Here is a 19,475-nt window from a genome sequence, read left to right as displayed (position 1 = left end):
ATCGTATGTACCAGAACTTATCCGTCAGTAAGCTATAAATATCATAATAATAGGATCACCTGTCTACTGTATACAAGTAGTAGTTAGAACGGTAGCAGGAACTGAGTCCAGACGTAATTTATTGAAACCTTAGACGTTTGCGGTCGACAGTGCAACCTTGACTGCTACCTTACAATGGAACGTGCCATTACACAACCTACAAAAGAAAGAAACAATATCAAAATTTGAGAGTTCCTTTCTGGATTTATTTTGGAAAAAGATATATCCCGTTTTTTTAAGATGCAATTATTATTTACCTGTTTCTAATTTTTCTTTGCTTTTATTCCATCTTTACCGAATCCTTAAAATTGCAGCTTAGTGACATAGGTATACTTACACTACAAATACTATAAAATATTTCCTATAACAACCAATTCGTTACTGTTTGTTAAGGGAAATTTCCGAAAGCATGTTATTCTATCCCTAAATCTGACATTTGGTTTATTTTTAGCCATTGAATAAAATCAACAGTCTAAAGTTCTGAAAACTGCAAACGTTGCGATAGGTTTAATATGACACTTGTTTATTGTCAAGTGGGTTAATCCCCTGTTGTAATTCAATCCTCTTACATATTCAAGTACGAGCGATAGCACTTTCATTACAGATAAATTAGTTTTCTTGTTACTAGGTATGGCGCGCCAGACAAGTTTGTGTGTGAAAACAGACGCGAGCTGTAAAATGTAAATGAATAAAAACAGGAGATTCATTGCTCGGTTCCCTACATTCCTTTCCTAAATCAACACTCTGTTATTTGGAGCTTGTTAAAAAAAAATCCATGGTTACAAAATTCGATCATTACAGTTTATGTAAGATCATCTAAAATCGAAGAATTCCATCAAAAGCCAAGTATTAGGTACATCGCAAGGTACTATACTCGGACCGGTCTTAATTTAGCATGCAATATTGATTAAAACAGGAAATTGTGACGTACATTCTGTAATAAATTAACTGTTGCTACGTGTAACGTATCATCAATATTGTAGTCGATATAACAAGTGCTTTGTCCCCAACAATAGCCTGATTTGGCAAAACAATGACCGTGTTTTGTATCAGGTAACTGTTCTATATATAACACTAAGCTTTTATTAAACTAGGCATAATTTTAAGTTAGGAGGAAGTAAAATTATGATTTGTAGTTCCATTATTTTATATTGTGAAAACGTCTAATTAAATATGATAGACCTAGCAGATAAGAAGAATTGCTTATTACTAGTCTATTGATTGAATTGTACATAAGAAAAGTAAGAGGAAATATTAAAATTTATTGTTATAAGATTTATAATTACTTCTTCTATTGTTCTGCAAAACCCGTGTATTCAAATCTATATTATAACTAGCTGACCCCGCAAACGTTGTTTTGCCATAAAAATTAAATAAAAAATCATTGTCCAGCGGACAAAATTGTGAATCTAAACCATTCTCAAATCCCCTTGAACACACACAAAAAATTTCATCAAAATCGGTCCAGTCGTTTAAGAGAAGTTCAGTGACATACACACTTACAGAAGAATTATATATATAAAGATTAGACCAATCGTTTGTTGGTGTAACACAAAACTATGAAAATTTCCTTTCATATTTCATTTAAATACTTAACTAGCTCGGCAATCACTATTACTACTGAAGCTGAACATAGAATAACAGGTGCAAATTACCATTCTTCTTACCCGTAGCGGGATTTTGTATAGTCTGTGCTATTGAGTAGGTATCGACATTTTTAAAATACAAAAAAAAATACACCCGACTAGGGGTATAAATGAAGTCTTCATATAAAATTGTCGATAGCTAGTCGGTTGTCTATAGCTGACAGTAATAAAAAATCGATTCAACTCATGGCATTCTCAAAACTCTATCAAGGCTTTCTAGACTTGAATACGTAGAAATTCATCTCTTCCTATTGTATCGGTCTACGTCACGATCACGTGTCGGTTACCGTTTCACGCCTGGCCACTACGTCACAGTATTGTAAACGACAATACGACATGATTGTGATCAGACAATTGGCATCCGCCGCTCGAGGCGGACGGCGCGTAGATTTCATCCTAGATATTTTTGTGCTGTATCAATTGTTTGTGCTTCGTGTTTATTGAAATGGTAGGATTATTTTTCTATTTTTAGTCTTATTTCTGATAATATCTACCGTTGCCTGCACTCGTGTTGTAATAAAAAAAAAACAGTTCCTATTAAAAGTCTCAAGATTTTAATCTTCTCTATAACTTTATAACATGCCACTTTTCTATTGTTCAGTTTGATATTTTAATGCCCTATATCGAGGTATATAGCCTGCTATTCTAAAAGATTATTCTATGACTGAATGGCAGTGGTTTTTCTTCTCATTTCTCGGAAAGTAAATGTCGAGGTACAATGCGATCAATTGAATCGGACAGCTACTTCGTACAATCAATCGAGATCATCTTGAGATTTAAAATTTCAATGGAGCTAGTCTAGTCTTTAACAACTACCATTAAATTCAGAGTCTCCTACTGGATTTCGAGACACCAAGCGTGCAAATTGCGTATGTTACCATTCATTAAAAATAAAACACATAAGTATTTCGGAATTCATTAATGATTCACTCTAGACTTGAAGACAACAGCAACATACTTTAATGAAAGACTACACTGATGATGAATGTTTTTGAATCTTTTCTTCAACAACAACCGTTAACCTTCTTCTCATTTGTTCCAGGTCTGTCATGACGACTTCCAGCAGTTGAAGTCTCCCAGACATCACGCCTTACAAGATGACCCTACAGCCTTTCAGAAGGAAGTCCTATAAGATCCTTAGCACTTATCTGAACACGTAAAGACAATCAAAGACTTTTATAAACTTGTAAACTTTTAGTGCAATTTGTTGTTCCTTTTAATTTATTTTGAGTGATATTAGTGTAAGTGGATAGTTAAGTGATGATGATGATCATGTGGTGCTTTATTGTGATGCTGTTTGTGGCTGTGGGAGCAGACAGGAGCAGTCTACCTCCTACCTGTGATAGGTAAGTCTTTTTTTACTTTATACTTGCCAATTTCTTGTGCGTTAGCTTCGTATACTTCTCGTTTAAAACGACTCGATCAAACTCGGTGAACGTTTGAAGATCTACGGGTTTCTTAAATGGTAGGTCCAACCATGTCTTAATTGACGACTTAAAAAGAACTACTTAAACAATTTTATAAAGTTACGAGAAGATGCGACGCGAGTAAATCCGCAAGGAAAACCAGTAAACCTTAGGTAGGTACCTTAAGTTAATAAGATTGCTGATCTTTGGAAAATATTTGAGAAAAAAATACTTTAACTTTGTAATTTGTCATCAACAAATGACAAAGTTAGAGTTCGAATAAATTAATCCGAGGTTGGGAAAAATACATATGATTCTTAAGTAAAAATGAGACAAAACAAAAGATAAAATAATAATTGAATTTTCCCTAGTTACGACCCATATTAGTTTAGAACATTTGTAGATAGTTTTACATCAAAATGTAACGTGTTAGATGTATGTAAGAGTCGTGTATAAAAAATATACGATATCAGTTACTCACGGAAGTTTTATAACAAATGATAAAAATATTTATACAATAATGTTATATTTAGCTCTTTATCTTTAAGTAGGTAACTACTTTTTGGGAGTAGGTATAAACAAACTAATTATTTAAACAGTGTGATATGCAATTAATTAAAAAAGAGTTAATCTTAGTTTCGTATTTATTCTGTAAAAAATATCACGTTTAGAACCCATTAGAGAAAGTTGGACAACTTCAGTTGATATGATAACTGAAAACTTATTTTGCTTTGTCCATATACATCTTGTCCTAGAATCATGCCGGTTACGAGTAGGTATTATGCACCTGATCTTTTCCTGAAATTCATCATTCGTTATTGTTAAGAATATTAATATTATTCCTGTAATCAAAAGCATCATGTGCCTATCCTTTCTTCTAACTATGTTGGAGTTAGCTTCAAATCTCACCCGATGCAGTTGTATACCAATAATTTGATATCCCTTAGTAAGACTGATTGTCAGTCTTTCAAGCTTCTAACACTCAAAGATTTCTGTAAATTAGAACTCGCAATTTAACGTGCTGAAATATTATTATTCGATATTCGACTGCCTCCGTGGCGCAGTGGTTTAGGTCACCACGCCGCTACCATTGCGTCGGGAGGTCGTGGGTTCGATTCCCACACGGGACAATTGTTTGTGCGATCTACAAATAATTGTTCTGGGTCTGGTTGTGCATTATGTCCGTTGTTTTTAAAAGTCCCCGCGACACAAGAGCAATTCTTAGTGCATGAGTTGTCTTTAAAAAAACAAAAAAAAAATAGTTTTTGGAAACAATCATCATTCCGGTTGCGGAAATGTGAACGTCTAAATTAGTTACGAAGTATATTGAAATGTTTAGTAAATTAGTTTAGTGTTTACGAGTAATGTCCTAGATTAACCTTATCTGTCGAACATAGATCAAGGGCTGCGCACGCGCCGCTATGTGTAGGAAGTGACCTTGCATATTGCACATTAACAGTACTAACTCTAGCTACACTACAATAGCAGTTACACTTACTAGAGGATTATAAATTAGTGTTCTTAATAAACCAGACTGCATATTTGGCGCAGTGGTTAACGTAGTCAAGTCGTTTTAATAACCGCCGCGCTACGTGAGGTTCGTATCCAATCCAGGGTGAATATTTGTGTGATGAACACGAGATTTGTTTACATATGTTCCTATGTATTGCGAAGTAAATAATTTATTACTTATTATGACAATTAATTATTATTTTGGAATTAAAAAGAAAACTATTGCATTAAATCGTTACAGTCGCTAAAATGAAATTGTCACGCTGTAGCTAACTAGTGACTTATCAAACTTAGTAAATCGTGTTTTAATAAATAAATACTATTTTAAGTACAAGTAACTATAACAAGAAATGGCTACTTAGCCTGAAATCCCGACTAAAGAATACGAATAATTATGCTTCATAATCTTAAGTTCTTTAAAATACGACAGCATTCCGTTTCGCTTACTCGCATTATTCTGGGAAACACAAGTGTCCTAACTCTAGTACATACATAAAATCACGCCTTTTCTCAATGGGGTTGGCAGAGACCAATCAGAAACGAACATTACCCGCGAGTTTGTTTTTTCTTTAAATATGTATATATGGGCGCGTTAGTACCATCTGTCGGCAGTCATTGTGAACTACTCATTTTAATTGATTTTATATTGGTATTCCAATTGATGATATAATAATAAATATCGTATGTAAAATACATAAGACTGATATGTAATTGTTAATTATAAATATGGGAGTTAATTATCAAACTACGACAGTTAATAGATATTGTATTGAATATTGTAATGTTTTGGAGACGCTTGATATTACATTGTTAATATGAAGTTAAATAATCTTTAATAATTACAACTAGAATTATGACTAATTTATGTTACCATTCTAAATCATATTGCTAAATACTTGTAGTATTTAGCAATACTTCATTTCCTTTATTCGCCGCCAGTGGCGCCATCTTGAACGGATGATGTAAGAATGAAGTTGGTTTTATATTGATTGAATTAATGTTATTTGTCTGATTTAAATAACTTTAAGCTATGTTAAATTCATAGAAATATTATAGTTGAATATTAAGCTATCTATTTTGAATTATATAACTGTTATTTAATTATTTGTCATATAAGAAGTTGTAATTGGTTTTGGCGGTGGCGTCCATCGACGGGAAGGGAACCGATATGTCGTTCACTTCCACCTAGACCCGACACGAGAGAGAGTGCTGTCACGCTAAAGAAAGAGTAAAGTTATTAAAAGGAGTGGCCGTGAGTTTCTCGCTAGCTCTTCTCATAAGGCTCTACCCCTTTCCGAGCTAGTGGTAGATTCAGTAATAGTAAATTAATAAATGACTTGATTTGGACTGAAGATATTTCATTCGTATCACCATGGAACCTACGGAATCTCCGACAGCAGCGGTGGGATCACAGCCCATAATACCTCCGAACTTCTGGATCGAACGACCTTCACTGTAGATCAAGTGATGGGTTTCTTGAAACTTCATGAAAAGTACTGCTGCGGCGAGCGGTCGACACTTGGTCGCTACACTCAATCACGTGGGACAAGACAGCTCGACCGGTAGCTGAAGATGTCGAGGTGGTAAGCTCTAACACAGGTATCACAGGTATTTATCCTGAGCATATTTGATTATTTTAAGGGAATTTCCCAGATTTGCTTCTCAAGCTAGTTTCAGTACTTAAAACTCTTCGGAAACGCTTTATCGTTAACGAGGGTGATAAACCTAATGATATAAAGATTGAGAATACACGTGTTCCGGTACCTTCGAAGGACCAACACATGTGCATCCTTTGCCATAAGCCGGGTCATTTTTCCCGGGACTGCAAGACAGACTCCATTTTGCCATCATCAATTAATAACACCTCAGCCCTTAGTTACACAAATTCTATTGAATATGATTACTGTCTTTGGTAGGGCCAGTCTAAGAACAATTGTTACCTCGGTCAGAGTGAGGAGTGTGTAGCCTCAAATAAAACTATCAACTATTCATCTGACAGCAATGTAATTCTAAATTGCAATAATTTACAACAATTGCTTTGAGCTTAAACGTGTGGTAAATGAGAATCATTATCACTTATTACCTAATTGTTACAGTTAGGCTTAGTTTGATATCTTCAATAATGTAACCATAAGTATAGACAAAATATATAACAATCTCTAGTAATTATTTGTTATATGTATAAGCTTGACATCCAGTTTTCATATAGACAATGACCTAGGAAATGGGAGAGTAGAGGAGACGGGAATTCTTGTAAAAATATTAAGTACCTATTTCATGTATTAAATATAAATATGTTAATATGTATTAATGTATTAAATAGTGGTCAAGTTGTTGATAAAATTGTTGAAGTTTTCAGAGCATACTGAAGTACCATTTAATCATTTTTAGGTTTAAATAACATATTTTCCGAGTGAGCTTTTCAGGTAACTACTTACTTACACAAAAGATTCAAAAATATTTGTTTGGTGGGAACCTATGATCCCTTACAAAGTGATATAGAAGTATGGTATCAATATCAAGCATTGCACTACCGATCCTATATTCACCAATAACATAACGCAAAAATGGTAAGCAAAAGAAAGTTTTTATTCTGTAAATGATTTTTAAAGACATGCTCAACAAAATTATACTATATTGTAAATTCCTTTTAATTTTGTTCTATATCTATATATCTTGTTAATTTATTTTAACTAAGATTTCACACTTAACTTAAGATATTGTAAATATATTAAAAATATTTGTTTACCTTACTGCAAAATAATAATATGTGAGAATAATGTAATTGTATCCACTACCTGTAAATTACCATATTTTTGAGCAAATCTCTCAGATGGACTTGAATCTTATGAATTAAATTCAAATATTGTTTGAGGCAAGTATTCTCTTAACAATAATTGTTAATTTTATTATTTGAATATGATATTTAACCATTCCTATTATTGATATGTATTTGCATGCTGTAATGTCACGGTGAAATGTGTACTGCTCCTATAAATTGATTTTAATATCTTTGTTATTACCACATTTCTGGCAAGTAAGTGATTATGATTAATATATCAAACCAAATCAAATCCACAAATCTGGTTAAACTTATTGATTTCAAAAAGTTAGTTATGGTTCCTGGTTTCCATGGTCCTGCTATAAGCAAAGACTATTGAAAATACTGTGCTAATTTTATAACTAAATGTGTTTCACCTTAGGTGACAAATGGAATATTGTTTTAGTTCTTAATGATATTTGAGTTCTAGATCAGGTCATATTGCAGGTATTAATTATTCTGAAATTTGACAAGATCAACATGTTCCGTTATTTTTTAGTCAACATAAGTTCTTTCTTCAAAACTAGTACCGCATATTTCAGAATTAATATGGGACAAGGAGTGCATCCTGGAATATTTTAGTCTATGACTAGTTCTTCAGCAGGTTCCTATAAATATAGAAAAGTCAGCTCATTTAATAGTTTAGCGGGCTATTTCAGATAGTTTTAACCAAACTTCTGTACAATCATAGTTCCTTTGTATAATTTAACTGAGACCAGCGTTCCTTTCAAACAGATTGATCAACATGAACCTGTCTGGCTGATATTAAAATGTATATTCGGCTATAACTATATTTTGTAATAAAGAAATCATTTTTTTTATTTTGAACTGTAATATCACTTGCTAGTCCTGACATAGAGATCACCCATCTGCCATTAAAAATATTAAATGTCAATAATTTAATGCGAAATAATATTGAGGAAGTCACAAGGAATATTGCTTAGAATAAATTATGGATGGACGAGCGGTCCTTTAATAATAGAACTTGTTTTGTTAAATCTCTAGTGCTACAATTTATAAATTTAAACTTGAACATTGTGTGATGATTTGATGCCCACACAACTCAACTAGGCTTGTAACTTAAAGGTCTATGGAGATTTTATAAGTGTTGCCTAATGTTAGATGCCTACCAGCTAAAGTGTGTAAACATTTGTGGCTGCTTAGTAAAATTGCAAATCACAATGCTGCGCCTGCACCTTAGCTCAGTCAGACACTTTTAATGATTCCTGACAATTCAGGTAATGACCGTATGGGCAGAACCAAAAGAGAGCTATAAGAGCCATGTGTGACTAATGCAAACAGATTTGGATTCATGTAGAGACTATTTTATTAAACTTGAAATATTAACATTTAGTAAATTTTAGGAGTAGTTTTGCTGACTAATGATTTCAGCAAATTATAATTTCTTTAACATTATTCTTGAAGTTATATTCTCATTCTTATTTCTTTAAATTTGTATTGTTATAATATTTTGTGACGTTATTAATGTTATAATGTTAATCCTATTGATATTCAATTGTGTGTGTGGATGTATTATGAAATGTTTGTATGTTCAAATAGTGTTGATTAATGCTTACTAAAATGTTTATGTGACTCAATGACATTAACTGTATTTTATATACACAAATGTATGTTTTATTATGGAAAAGAAATTATTGTAACTTTGATTTTGAACTTTGTGTTATAAATTTGACAATATGATCCATGACAACTTACTGTGTTGATTGGCATTTAATCATTTCTTTGATTCATATAATATGATGGTATGATTTCTATTATGTTTAACTTCACAAGATTATGTATTGGTTCATGATTTTTTGAGTTGATTATGTTGTTGACTCATGATGTGATGCATGTATGTATCTTTATTTTATGTTTTTTTATTCCTATCCAAACCATCCCTCCTTGTACGCTTATTCCTGGTCTTGGTGGCTATATCCTGAGGGAACAGGTGATGCCTTTGGGTTTGGCTAGATCCCCATGTGGGTGATGCCTTGTGTTGGCTAGATCCCCATGTGGGTGACGCCTTGTGTTCCTATCCAAACCATCCCTCCTTAAACGCTTATTCCTGGTCTTGGTGGCTATATCCTGAGGGAACAGGTGATGCCTTTGGGTTTGGCTAGATCCCCATGTGGGTGATGCCTTATGTGTTGGTGTGATGCCTTATGTGTTGGCAAGATCCCGTAGTGGGTGCTGCCTAATCAATTAAATGTCTAAGAGTTCTTGTATATGGTTCATGCTTGAATGTAATTACATAATAACAATAAACAGCGCAAGGGACGCGCTGGAGTCAGTCTGGCCGTATGGGCGCGTTAGTACCATCTGTCGGCAGTCATTGTGAACTACTCATTTTAATTGATTTTATATTGGTATTCCAATTGATGATATAATAATAAATATCGTATGTAAAATACATAAGACTGATATGTAATTGTTAATTATAAATATGGGAGTTAATTATCAAACTACGACAGTTAATAGATATTGTATTGAATATTGTAATGTTTTGGAGACGCTTGATATTACATTGTTAATATGAAGTTAAATAATCTTTAATAATTACAACTAGAATTATGACTAATTTATGTTACCATTCTAAATCATATTGCTAAATACTTGTAGTATTTAGCAATACTTCATTTCCTTTATTCGCCGCCAGTGGCGCCATCTTGAACGGATGATGTAAGAATGAAGTTGGTTTTATATTGATTGAATTAATGTTATTTGTCTGATTTAAATAACTTTAAGCTATGTTAAATTCATAGAAATATTATAGTTGAATATTAAGCTATCTATTTTGAATTATATAACTGTTATTTAATTATTTGTCATATAAGAAGTTGTAATTGGTTTTGGCGGTGGCGTCCATCGACGGGAAGGGAACCGATATGTCGTTCACTTCCACCTAGACCCGACACGAGAGAGAGTGCTGTCACGCTAAAGAAAGAGTAAAGTTATTAAAAGGAGTGGCCGTGAGTTTCTCGCTAGCTCTTCTCATAAGGCTCTACCCCTTTCCGAGCTAGTGGTAGATTCAGTAATAGTAAATTAATAAATGACTTGATTTGGACTGAAGATATTTCATTCGTATCACCATGGAACCTACGGAATCTCCGACATATATTTACACAAAAAACATGATGTTAAAGAAAAAACAACTGTTGAACTGCAACGAAGACTAATTGCTTATTACAAATTATGCATGACATAATAGGTTGTAGTGTATTTTATTGTAATATATTCAGCGTCAACGCCGCAATGCTGTAGTCGCAATTTTTACAAGCCTACTCTAAACATATTGCAACTATTTAAGTAAGTGCATATTTTTATTTTTCAAAACTATGTACCGTTTCGACAGTTCACCACGTAATGACAAGCCTGTGGGGTGCGAGGTGTATACGACAGTTAATCACGATGTCTCGAGTTCATTTCCCTTGTTAAGCAAAGTGCTATTTATCTTTTCTTACACAAAATTATCCTCAATTAAATAGTAAACCGGAGTTTAGAAACATGCCACGTATATGGGATTAGCATTGTTTACGATCAAGCAAGTGTATAAAGTATTATACCTGTCAAAAAGTTTTTCTTCTTTGTCGCATAACAATTAAATAAACGGCACCTTAACCGTTTATTGTCTAACGGATAAAAAAATACCAAAATTTTTTGCAAAATTATATGGGTACCTGTAAATATATTTTCTTTACCGTTTAAAGTAGAATACAGAAGAATCATAAGAATTCGCATCATACGTTGACAAGGTGACATGCGGAATGTGATTAGCAATGACACGCGCATGCATGTCATGCAATTAATGAATGCGTTCATAAATGTAACACTTACTTTACACGCGTCCTTGTCATACAGTCATAGTAGTAGCTCGATTCTTTACTACTATCGACTACCGACGACCGACCTGTCATCGAGAAATTTTGTATGAAAATTTGATCAGCGCCTCTGAGGGGTGTCGTAGGTACTATTTTGGCAGTACATTCTAAATGTCAAAATTTCGATAGCTAGCCGGTTGTCGGTAGTCGATAGTGGTAGAGAATCGAGTTACAGTTCTAAACGTCAAACTTTCGATACTCGACAGTACCGACTGTACAGAATCGCGCTACTGGTCTACTACACTAAGGGAATACTTACGATACTAACGTGTCGCCTTCGTGTCAGTTGTGACATAGATTCATCTAGGAACTTCGTAAAATCGTCATAATTTGGTTGATAAATTTACTGACTGGACGAATCAGTCCTCGCTACTCGTACCTTAGAATTTTTCTATATATTGCTAGAGTATATAAGTTCTGCTTACATTTTAAATTAGTAAGAACAATAACTAACTCCACTTCATTGTATTTATGTGCAATCGAAAACTAAATGTGTGTCCGTATAATATTTGATATATTATACATCGCGAAAGTTTAAATTATACTTGATCTCTCTTAAACCTGTGATATATTTCTACTTTCTAGTTTGATCTACTGCCATGGGCCGTTGCTGGACACGGTGCAGATGGCAGGACTCTACAACGACTCCAAGACCTTCGTGGACATGAAGCTGAAACTGGCGCCCAACATTACCATGGAACACTTCAACCAGATGATGCATAGGTAATCACTTGCTTACTTTTACTTGCCTTACTTGAGTGAAAACTGATCCTGCGGGCTTATCACGTATCTCAGTTGACAGTTAGTATACGTCAAATCTATAGTCACTATTCAGTACCTCGATTCTCTACCACTATCGACTACCGACAACCGGCTAGCTATCGAAATTTTGACATTTAGAATGTACTGCCAAAATGTTTCCTACGACACCCGTCAGAGGCGCTGATCAGATTTTCATACAACATTTCTCGATGACAGGTCGGTTCTCGGTAGTCGATAGTGGTAGAGAATCGAGGTACTGTACATTGCTGCTTTGACGTAACGTATTAATCACTGTAACCTAAGGGTTTGTCTATTAAATTAGATTAGATACCGAGTTTTTCTGCCAAAAAATGCTTTTTTATCTTTCATTAAAGCTGGATATGTATGATAAAAATTATATTTGTTGATAGTAAGCAGTTAACATACCTGTCAAACCTTGCGTTTATCAGCGAATCTGACCTCCTTCTTTGGACGTACAAACATTAATCTTGCCAAACTCTTGTTTCACCAGTAAATATACGAGATGCTCTATTACTACCTATTCTACTATAATGATAATACAAACGTTTATTATAGAATACCCATGTTTATTCAGGACAGGTTCACAACCGACGAAGGCCGACATCCAGGAGTTCGTCAACCACAACTTCGACCCGGAGGGATCCGAGTTTGAAGAGTGGACGCCACCTGACTGGAAAAATAACCCTGGTAAGAAAACAACACATTTTTTTGCACGAGTACTTACATTTTAAGGTATTTACCAGATAATACTCGAGTGATCAATGTCCACAACAATCCAAACAATCCATGACCAAAACCAAACTTGTGGTCATGGATTGTTGTGATTGTTGATTGTTGTGTTTTTGAAAGTAAAAAGCATAACAAGAGTTTCCTTGAAAATAATGACACAGAATAAAGCATGATCTATTTTGTCCAAATCTCTTTTTTACCCCTGGTAACTGATAAATATTTATCATTTGGATTTTACCGTAACTACTGGATACTCTATAATTCTTAACTGAACTATTTAACATCTCCAAATTGCCATCTTTTGGATTATCTACTTTAATTTATAAGCAGAATTTTATACGTGACTTAACCATTTCGTATATACTTTTTGCAGCATTTCTCCAAAAGATCAAGGATCCGTTGCTGCACCAGTGGGCTTCAGATCTGAACAGACTGTGGCTGCAGCTCGGCAGGAAGATGAAGCCTGAGGTCAAGGAGCACCAGGATCTCTACTCTATCATTTATGTTGATAACCCAGTTATTGTTCCTGGTGAGTCCTAATCTTTGCTGTTTTGGTGTGACGAATTTAAAGTCGTAGCTTAAAGATGATCCAGTAATAACGTGGTCGGTTGGAGTGGGTCTACCACTTGCATAGAAGTTAAATATCTACTAACAATATATTTTTATCGATTTAGTCGTTAAAATTTCGCGCTCGTGCAAAGGAAGATGAAATAAAAAGATGGTGGTATATTTCAAAAAGTCTTAAAAATATTCTTTTAGCCACAATATTTGTTCTAATTCTTTTAATCCTGTGTTTCAGGTGGTCGTTTCCGTGAGTTCTACTACTGGGATTCGTACTGGATCCTCAAGGGTCTCCTGCTCTCCGAGATGAGGTCCACCGCCAAGGGCATGGTCTCCAACTTCCTCGATATCGTTGACAGAATCGGCTTCATTCCTAATGGCGGCAGGATTTATTATAAAATGAGGTAACCTTTATTTACTTGTAAATATATTGTAACAACTTTGTGGGAACTACAACTTTATGAGAAGATATTTTGGATAACTTTTAGAGTATTTCTTTTTTATTAGATATTTTATAAGGCGTAAGCCACCACTGCGCGATGTTTCTAAATTGTAGAGCTATTCACTTCAGGTGAACAGTGGAAAAAACATTTTAGTTATGTCTGGAAGCACTCTATAGGTCTTTTTTTTTCCTCAGGTCCCAACCCCCCCTCCTAATTCCCATGGTGGAACTAATAATGGAAGACATGGATGACGTATCGTTCCTCCGCCAGCACATACACACGTTGGACCGCGAGTTCGATTACTGGATGACGAACCATTCCGTGGAGGTGGAACACAATGGCCACCGGCACACCATGGCTAGGTACTTCGATATGTCACAAGGACCCAGGCCAGAGAGTTATAAGGAAGATATTGATTGTGCTAGGTAAGTTATCATTGATTATACTACTTGCTGAATTTTTCATACGATTGTTGAAATGGCAATAGTTAATGTAAAATGGCGGATATTTGATCTATGAAATTAAATGGAAACGCTGAAATATAGTAATATAAGTTTGTAGAGATCGTAGCAAGTAGCGTTCTTTGTTCGCGCCCTCCCCCTTTGGGACGAGGAATGTATGTCTGTACAAGTGATTGCTATACGCATACAGCGGCGTTTGATTCTTGAGTGAGGAAAAACTTTGTTCTTATTGAAACTCAGTTTGATATTTTTCGTACGGATTTTTATTGTTAAGTATACTTATACTTCCTTCATATGTTTCAGGCATTTTGACAGTAATGACAAGAAAGAGGAATTGTATGCTGAGTTGAAGGCAGCCGCTGAGTCCGGCTGGGACTTCTCGTCCAGATGGTTTATACTCAATGGTACCAATAAAGGTAAGATGATACTTTTTTGTATTATGCATATACGTTTGGAAGAATTTTAATGTCTATTAAAACCGCCGTGACATCACTGACCATTTAGTGACGTTAATCTCATCGTGGCGTTAATTTTTGATCCATAATAGTAATTTCGGGCGCGTTGACGCGTTCTCTTTAATAAAATCACATATGTACATTTCTGTCTTCTTGGGTTGACTGTTTGTTAGGGGAGAATTCTCATTAAAACAGAATCCTAGGAACCTCGAATGAATTTGTATTTATGCATTAAATTAACTAACTATTTATCTTTTCCAGGCAATCTAACAAATCTAAAGACCCGCTCCATAGTCCCGGTAGACCTTAACGCGATCATGTGTTGGAACGCGCGCCTCCTCCGTGACTATCACACGCGGCTCGGAAACATTGATAAAGCAGAGTATTATAGAAACGTACATGCCAGGTTTATGGATGCTATTGATCAGGTAAATAACTATACTTTTTAAATTAAGTTTTTATTGTTTAAACGGTTCTAATTGCCTTAAATGACCCCTAAGACGTGTTCTAAATATTAAAATTGTTTTCAAGTTTTTTTTCCGTAAGACTTCTCTTTTAATTAGTAGCGCTGTTAGCTTTTGTTATATCTAGTGGTGAGTGTCATTTAGAATTGCTTGGAACAATATTTCTTCCTAAATATGTTAGAGGCACTCTTTGAGTATTTAATGTAAAATTTCTCAGTAGGGTGTTGTTTGTTGTAAATAGTTAGTTGTTAGTGAAAGCTGCAGACAGACATCTCTCAGAATTATCAAGAAAATACTATTAAGAAGTTTACCACACTGTGAATACCGCGGTTCAGGTTACATTATAGTGAATTTATCGCTCATCATAATTTCATTTAATAATGAAATATACGTCTATTTTTCACCAGGTACTCTGGCACGAGGACGTGGGCGTCTGGTTGGACTACAACCTGGAGTCCGGCAGACCCCGGGACTATTTCTACCCCTCCAACATTTCCCCCCTCTGGGCTAACTGCTACGATCCCGCCAAGAAGGACTACTATGTCAACAGAGTCATAAATTATTTGGATAAAGTTAAAGTAAGGAAATCCGCTCTCATAGAATTATACAAAATACTGCATCAGGCCAATCTCGAGTAAAGTGCTAAAGAATATTTAAAATTTTCGTTGCAAAGTTCTCAAAAGTAGCCGGTATTGTAAGTATTTGGTTCACACATTATTACATTGAACCGACAGTATGAAAACGGTGAAAAATGGTTGTATTTATATACCGAATTACCAGACTGTGGGATAATGTCGTGCAATTCGGAAAATAGGATGGAATTTTGACAGTTGTTTTCATATTTTTGCTGTTACTTTATTTAGCAGATAGGTTATTTGACACTTAAATATAATCTGTGAAAGTCGTCCTAAGTTTAATCAAATATCCTTCAAGACTTTTCTGTTCTAAAATTAGCAATGAAATATAAATCCTGTCTTCCCACAGGTGGACATCTTCGAAGGCGGCATCCCCACCACGTTCGAGCACAGCGGCGAGCAGTGGGACTATCCCAACGCGTGGCCGCCATTACAGTACATCGTGGTGATGGGCCTGGCCGACACCGGCCACACGGAGGCCATGAGATACGCCTCAGAAATAGCCACCAAGTGGGTCAGATCCAACTTTGAGGTGTGGAAGCAGAAGACTGCTATGCTTGAGAAGGTAGGTTAAGTGGAAAACTAGTTAAACACTTAAAAACTGAGGTCTATATTGCCAGTGGCGCTCACCAGTCGTTTAAGCAAGCCTTGCGGTCATTTCACCAATGGGTGACCGTGTTTTTGGTATTTGGCCTTTGTACTTCGGGGAGACGTAAAATGTCGCTTCAGAAAATACCCAGTCTACAAATATTTTTTTTTAAATTGATTACAAACTATAAGTATTTATGAGCTACTTGTTTTATACAATGGTGCCTATCAATATAACAGTAAAACGGTATCAACATTGAAAAAAACAACTTTAGCACACAGTGAATTTGTCACGCACAACGACAATTTGTGGTCTGTATAAAAAAATATCGATGTCACTTTCTCCAACAAATATTCAGATTGTATTTGTAAAAAATCATGTATTTTTCAGTATGACGCAACAATCTTCGGTGGTTTCGGCGGCGGTGGCGAGTATGTCGTACAAACTGGCTTCGGATGGTCCAACGGAGTCATCATGGCTATGTTGAACAGATATGGAGGTAAGCGAATGTGTGCTTTATTTGTTGGGCAACACGGTTTATATGTTCTGCCATATAAGGTTAGGTAGAAAGGTCCTTTAGAAACTGACTTAAACACATAATTAATTGAACATTTTAAACCAATACAATGAAAGAATATGGTTGTAATTTTCGAAACCTAGAATTAAAACCTTCTATTGCTGAATAAGATAGTATAGCAATAAAACATCCCACCATAACTTATTGCCTTATGGCATGTGAACTTGGAATCGTCAAAAAATCAAATAGAAAGCAATTATTTTTTAATTATTTATCCACTGATTAACAGCAGAGATTATTACATTCCCTTTTAACACAAAGCATAAATTGTCATTATTAAAGAGGCCCAAGTAAAGAATTATCTACTAATAATAGTTAGAAAATATTTGTCGTTAAATGAACTAAGCAAATGAAACACCCTGTTATGTTGCCGCTTGAATTAATTGTATGTTTTTTGTTCATTCACCACTCATTCGTTCACCATGGAAGTTGGTGGTATAGGTATGTTCATTCATTCATTCTGTATGTGTGTTGTGTGTAGTATACGAAAAAAAATTTTCTACTTCTTTTTATTTGGTCGTATGTTATCAAAATCTTAATATTTAGTTTAGTTATTTTGATACTCATTGGTGATAGAGAATCTTTTAATATTTAATGGTATTGGTGTCATAGAAAATTAATGCACATTTCTTTTATAATATTTTGACTTGTATAATATTATGTTTGCGATATATTCAGTTCTTTCCTTTTTTGTAGCCGTTTCTTATGTGATGTGTATAATTATGAAGGATCTTTTATTCAATCCCTCTTTGGTACAGTAGCGTTATTTCCTACTTACTTTTCTATCGTATTGCCGACGTATCGAGTACCTATCATTTAAAACTTTCAATAATTTTAAGTATTTGCATCTAATATTCTTTTTTTTTCTGTATACAAAATATACAATAACTGTATACAAAAGATAAATAGGACATCATAAAATACATCACATTTAAATTGTCTTGTAAAAAATAGTTCTTTCGATCTCCGCTAGGGGCACTGTTAAACTTTCTATAAAAAATCATACGTACTCGACAGCTGGCTCGATAATAGTAGGAATGTATAATTTTATGGTTAAATTGATGTTTTCTAATTAATGTGTTTTTTTTCAACTTGGGTGTATTACTCTGCATGTGACACTGGGCAGTGGTTTTAATTACTATGGTTTTGTAGTTTTGGTCTTAATTGGTATATATTCTTATTTAGTGGGTTTAGTTTGGTGATAGTTGGATATTTAGATAGTATTATTGGTTGTAGTCTAAGGTATAAATTAGTGGTAATATTAACAGAATATATTTTTATGTTAAAGTAAAAATAGTATTATTTTAGATTAATTTTAGTCTAATTCTATATTATAAACCGATCGATTACATAAAATCAAGTTAATTGATTGGTTAATAGTACATAAAAATTTCTTAATATTAAGTAGGTCAATGTATGGAAACTTTTATGTAGAGTTAATTGTTGGAATACATAACTAAACATGGTACTGGGATCCAAATATTACTTATTATTTCTTCACCAAATATACAAAACCAAAAGTAAAGTCACAGTATATTAATATAAGCTTACAAACATACAGAAACTATGAACAAACACTTCTCTGAATTAATACGTTTTAAGCAGACTCGGGACTGTAATTCATTAACGCCAATTACGTTTGTTCCTGAATATAGCAACAAGCATGCAAGCGAAATGCAAGAAAGGTAAATAATAAAAACAAAAGACGGAAAAGAGTGTGGGTGTCGGAACGGTTGGACGCCGTTGTTTTATCTCCAACATACGTACTCTTTTGCAAAATATCTTGTTTTATTGTATTTACTCGGAGCGGTTTGCTACTAAATTCAATCAATAAGTACTTTAAACACACGCTCTTTCGCGCGTGAAACAACAAAGGAAAGAGCGCGCGTCATCTGTCTAGCCCGCGAAGAAAACGTGAGCGAAGAGCGCGCCGTCTTAAGGCACCTTTTATTTGGCAGACGAACGTTTGTTCATAGTTTCTCCACTTGTAAGCCTGTATAGTATATTGTGATAAAGCCCAAGCCCAGTGGTCAAGTCGCTGACGGGCTGGGTGTTTAACAGAGGAGATGTCGGCAGCGGACACGTTCGGTTCGGGCGAGGCGCAGTCCGGCGCGGTCGTCGGCGCCCACGTGGGTGCCAGTGGAGTCGCCACCGCTATACTCGCGGTGCTCGCTTCTTTAGCCGCCGGGACGCTAGGGTGAGGTATGTATCGACATATATTTTTATCTAATATATAAAATTCTCGCGTCACAGTTTTCGTTACTGTACTCCTCCTAAACGGCTTGACCGATTCCCATGAAATTTTGTGAGCATATTGAGTAGGTCTAAGAATCGGCCGACATTTATTTATTTATTTATCATACTCCTAAGTGACACATTTTTTTTAATGTATATGGCAAAACAACGTTTGCCGGGTCAGCTAGTTATATTATATTTTTCTCTAAAGGTATGGTACAAATAGTCTTCGGGTCCT

At 34.8% G+C, this 19,475-nt stretch overlaps 1 protein-coding gene across 5 annotated transcripts in view; it reads left to right on the top strand.

Moving 5' to 3' along the window:
• Window positions 1-19,475, top strand: part of LOC142983969 (trehalase-like) — a 66,800-nt gene that overhangs the window by 30,258 nt on the left and 17,067 nt on the right. For 2 of the 5 annotated variants that reach the window (XM_076131205.1, XM_076131203.1), the window contains exons 2-13: window positions 2,728-3,031; window positions 11,891-12,028; window positions 12,663-12,775; window positions 13,191-13,346; window positions 13,617-13,782; window positions 14,016-14,246; window positions 14,586-14,698; window positions 14,999-15,165; window positions 15,609-15,779; window positions 16,186-16,401; window positions 16,816-16,924; window positions 19,064-19,199. In XM_076131205.1, the coding sequence (XP_075987320.1) occupies window positions 2,946-3,031; window positions 11,891-12,028; window positions 12,663-12,775; window positions 13,191-13,346; window positions 13,617-13,782; window positions 14,016-14,246; window positions 14,586-14,698; window positions 14,999-15,165; window positions 15,609-15,779; window positions 16,186-16,401; window positions 16,816-16,924; window positions 19,064-19,199 (1,802 nt within the window). In that variant the 5' untranslated portion in view covers window positions 2,728-2,945. Of the gene's footprint in view, window positions 1-2,018; window positions 2,134-2,727; window positions 3,032-11,890; window positions 12,029-12,662; window positions 12,776-13,190; window positions 13,347-13,616; window positions 13,783-14,015; window positions 14,247-14,585; window positions 14,699-14,998; window positions 15,166-15,608; window positions 15,780-16,185; window positions 16,402-16,815; window positions 16,925-19,063; window positions 19,205-19,475 lie in introns of those variants that run through there. The other 3 variants (XM_076131204.1, XM_076131206.1, XM_076131207.1) reach the window with 3 other exon arrangements.

Source organism: Anticarsia gemmatalis, chromosome 25 (assembly GCF_050436995.1).
Source record: "Anticarsia gemmatalis isolate Benzon Research Colony breed Stoneville strain chromosome 25, ilAntGemm2 primary, whole genome shotgun sequence".
NCBI classification, from domain to species: domain Eukaryota; kingdom Metazoa; phylum Arthropoda; class Insecta; order Lepidoptera; family Erebidae; genus Anticarsia; species Anticarsia gemmatalis.
The sequence above is the reverse complement of the archived record's forward strand: the minus strand, read 5'-3'. Positions and strand labels throughout refer to the sequence as shown.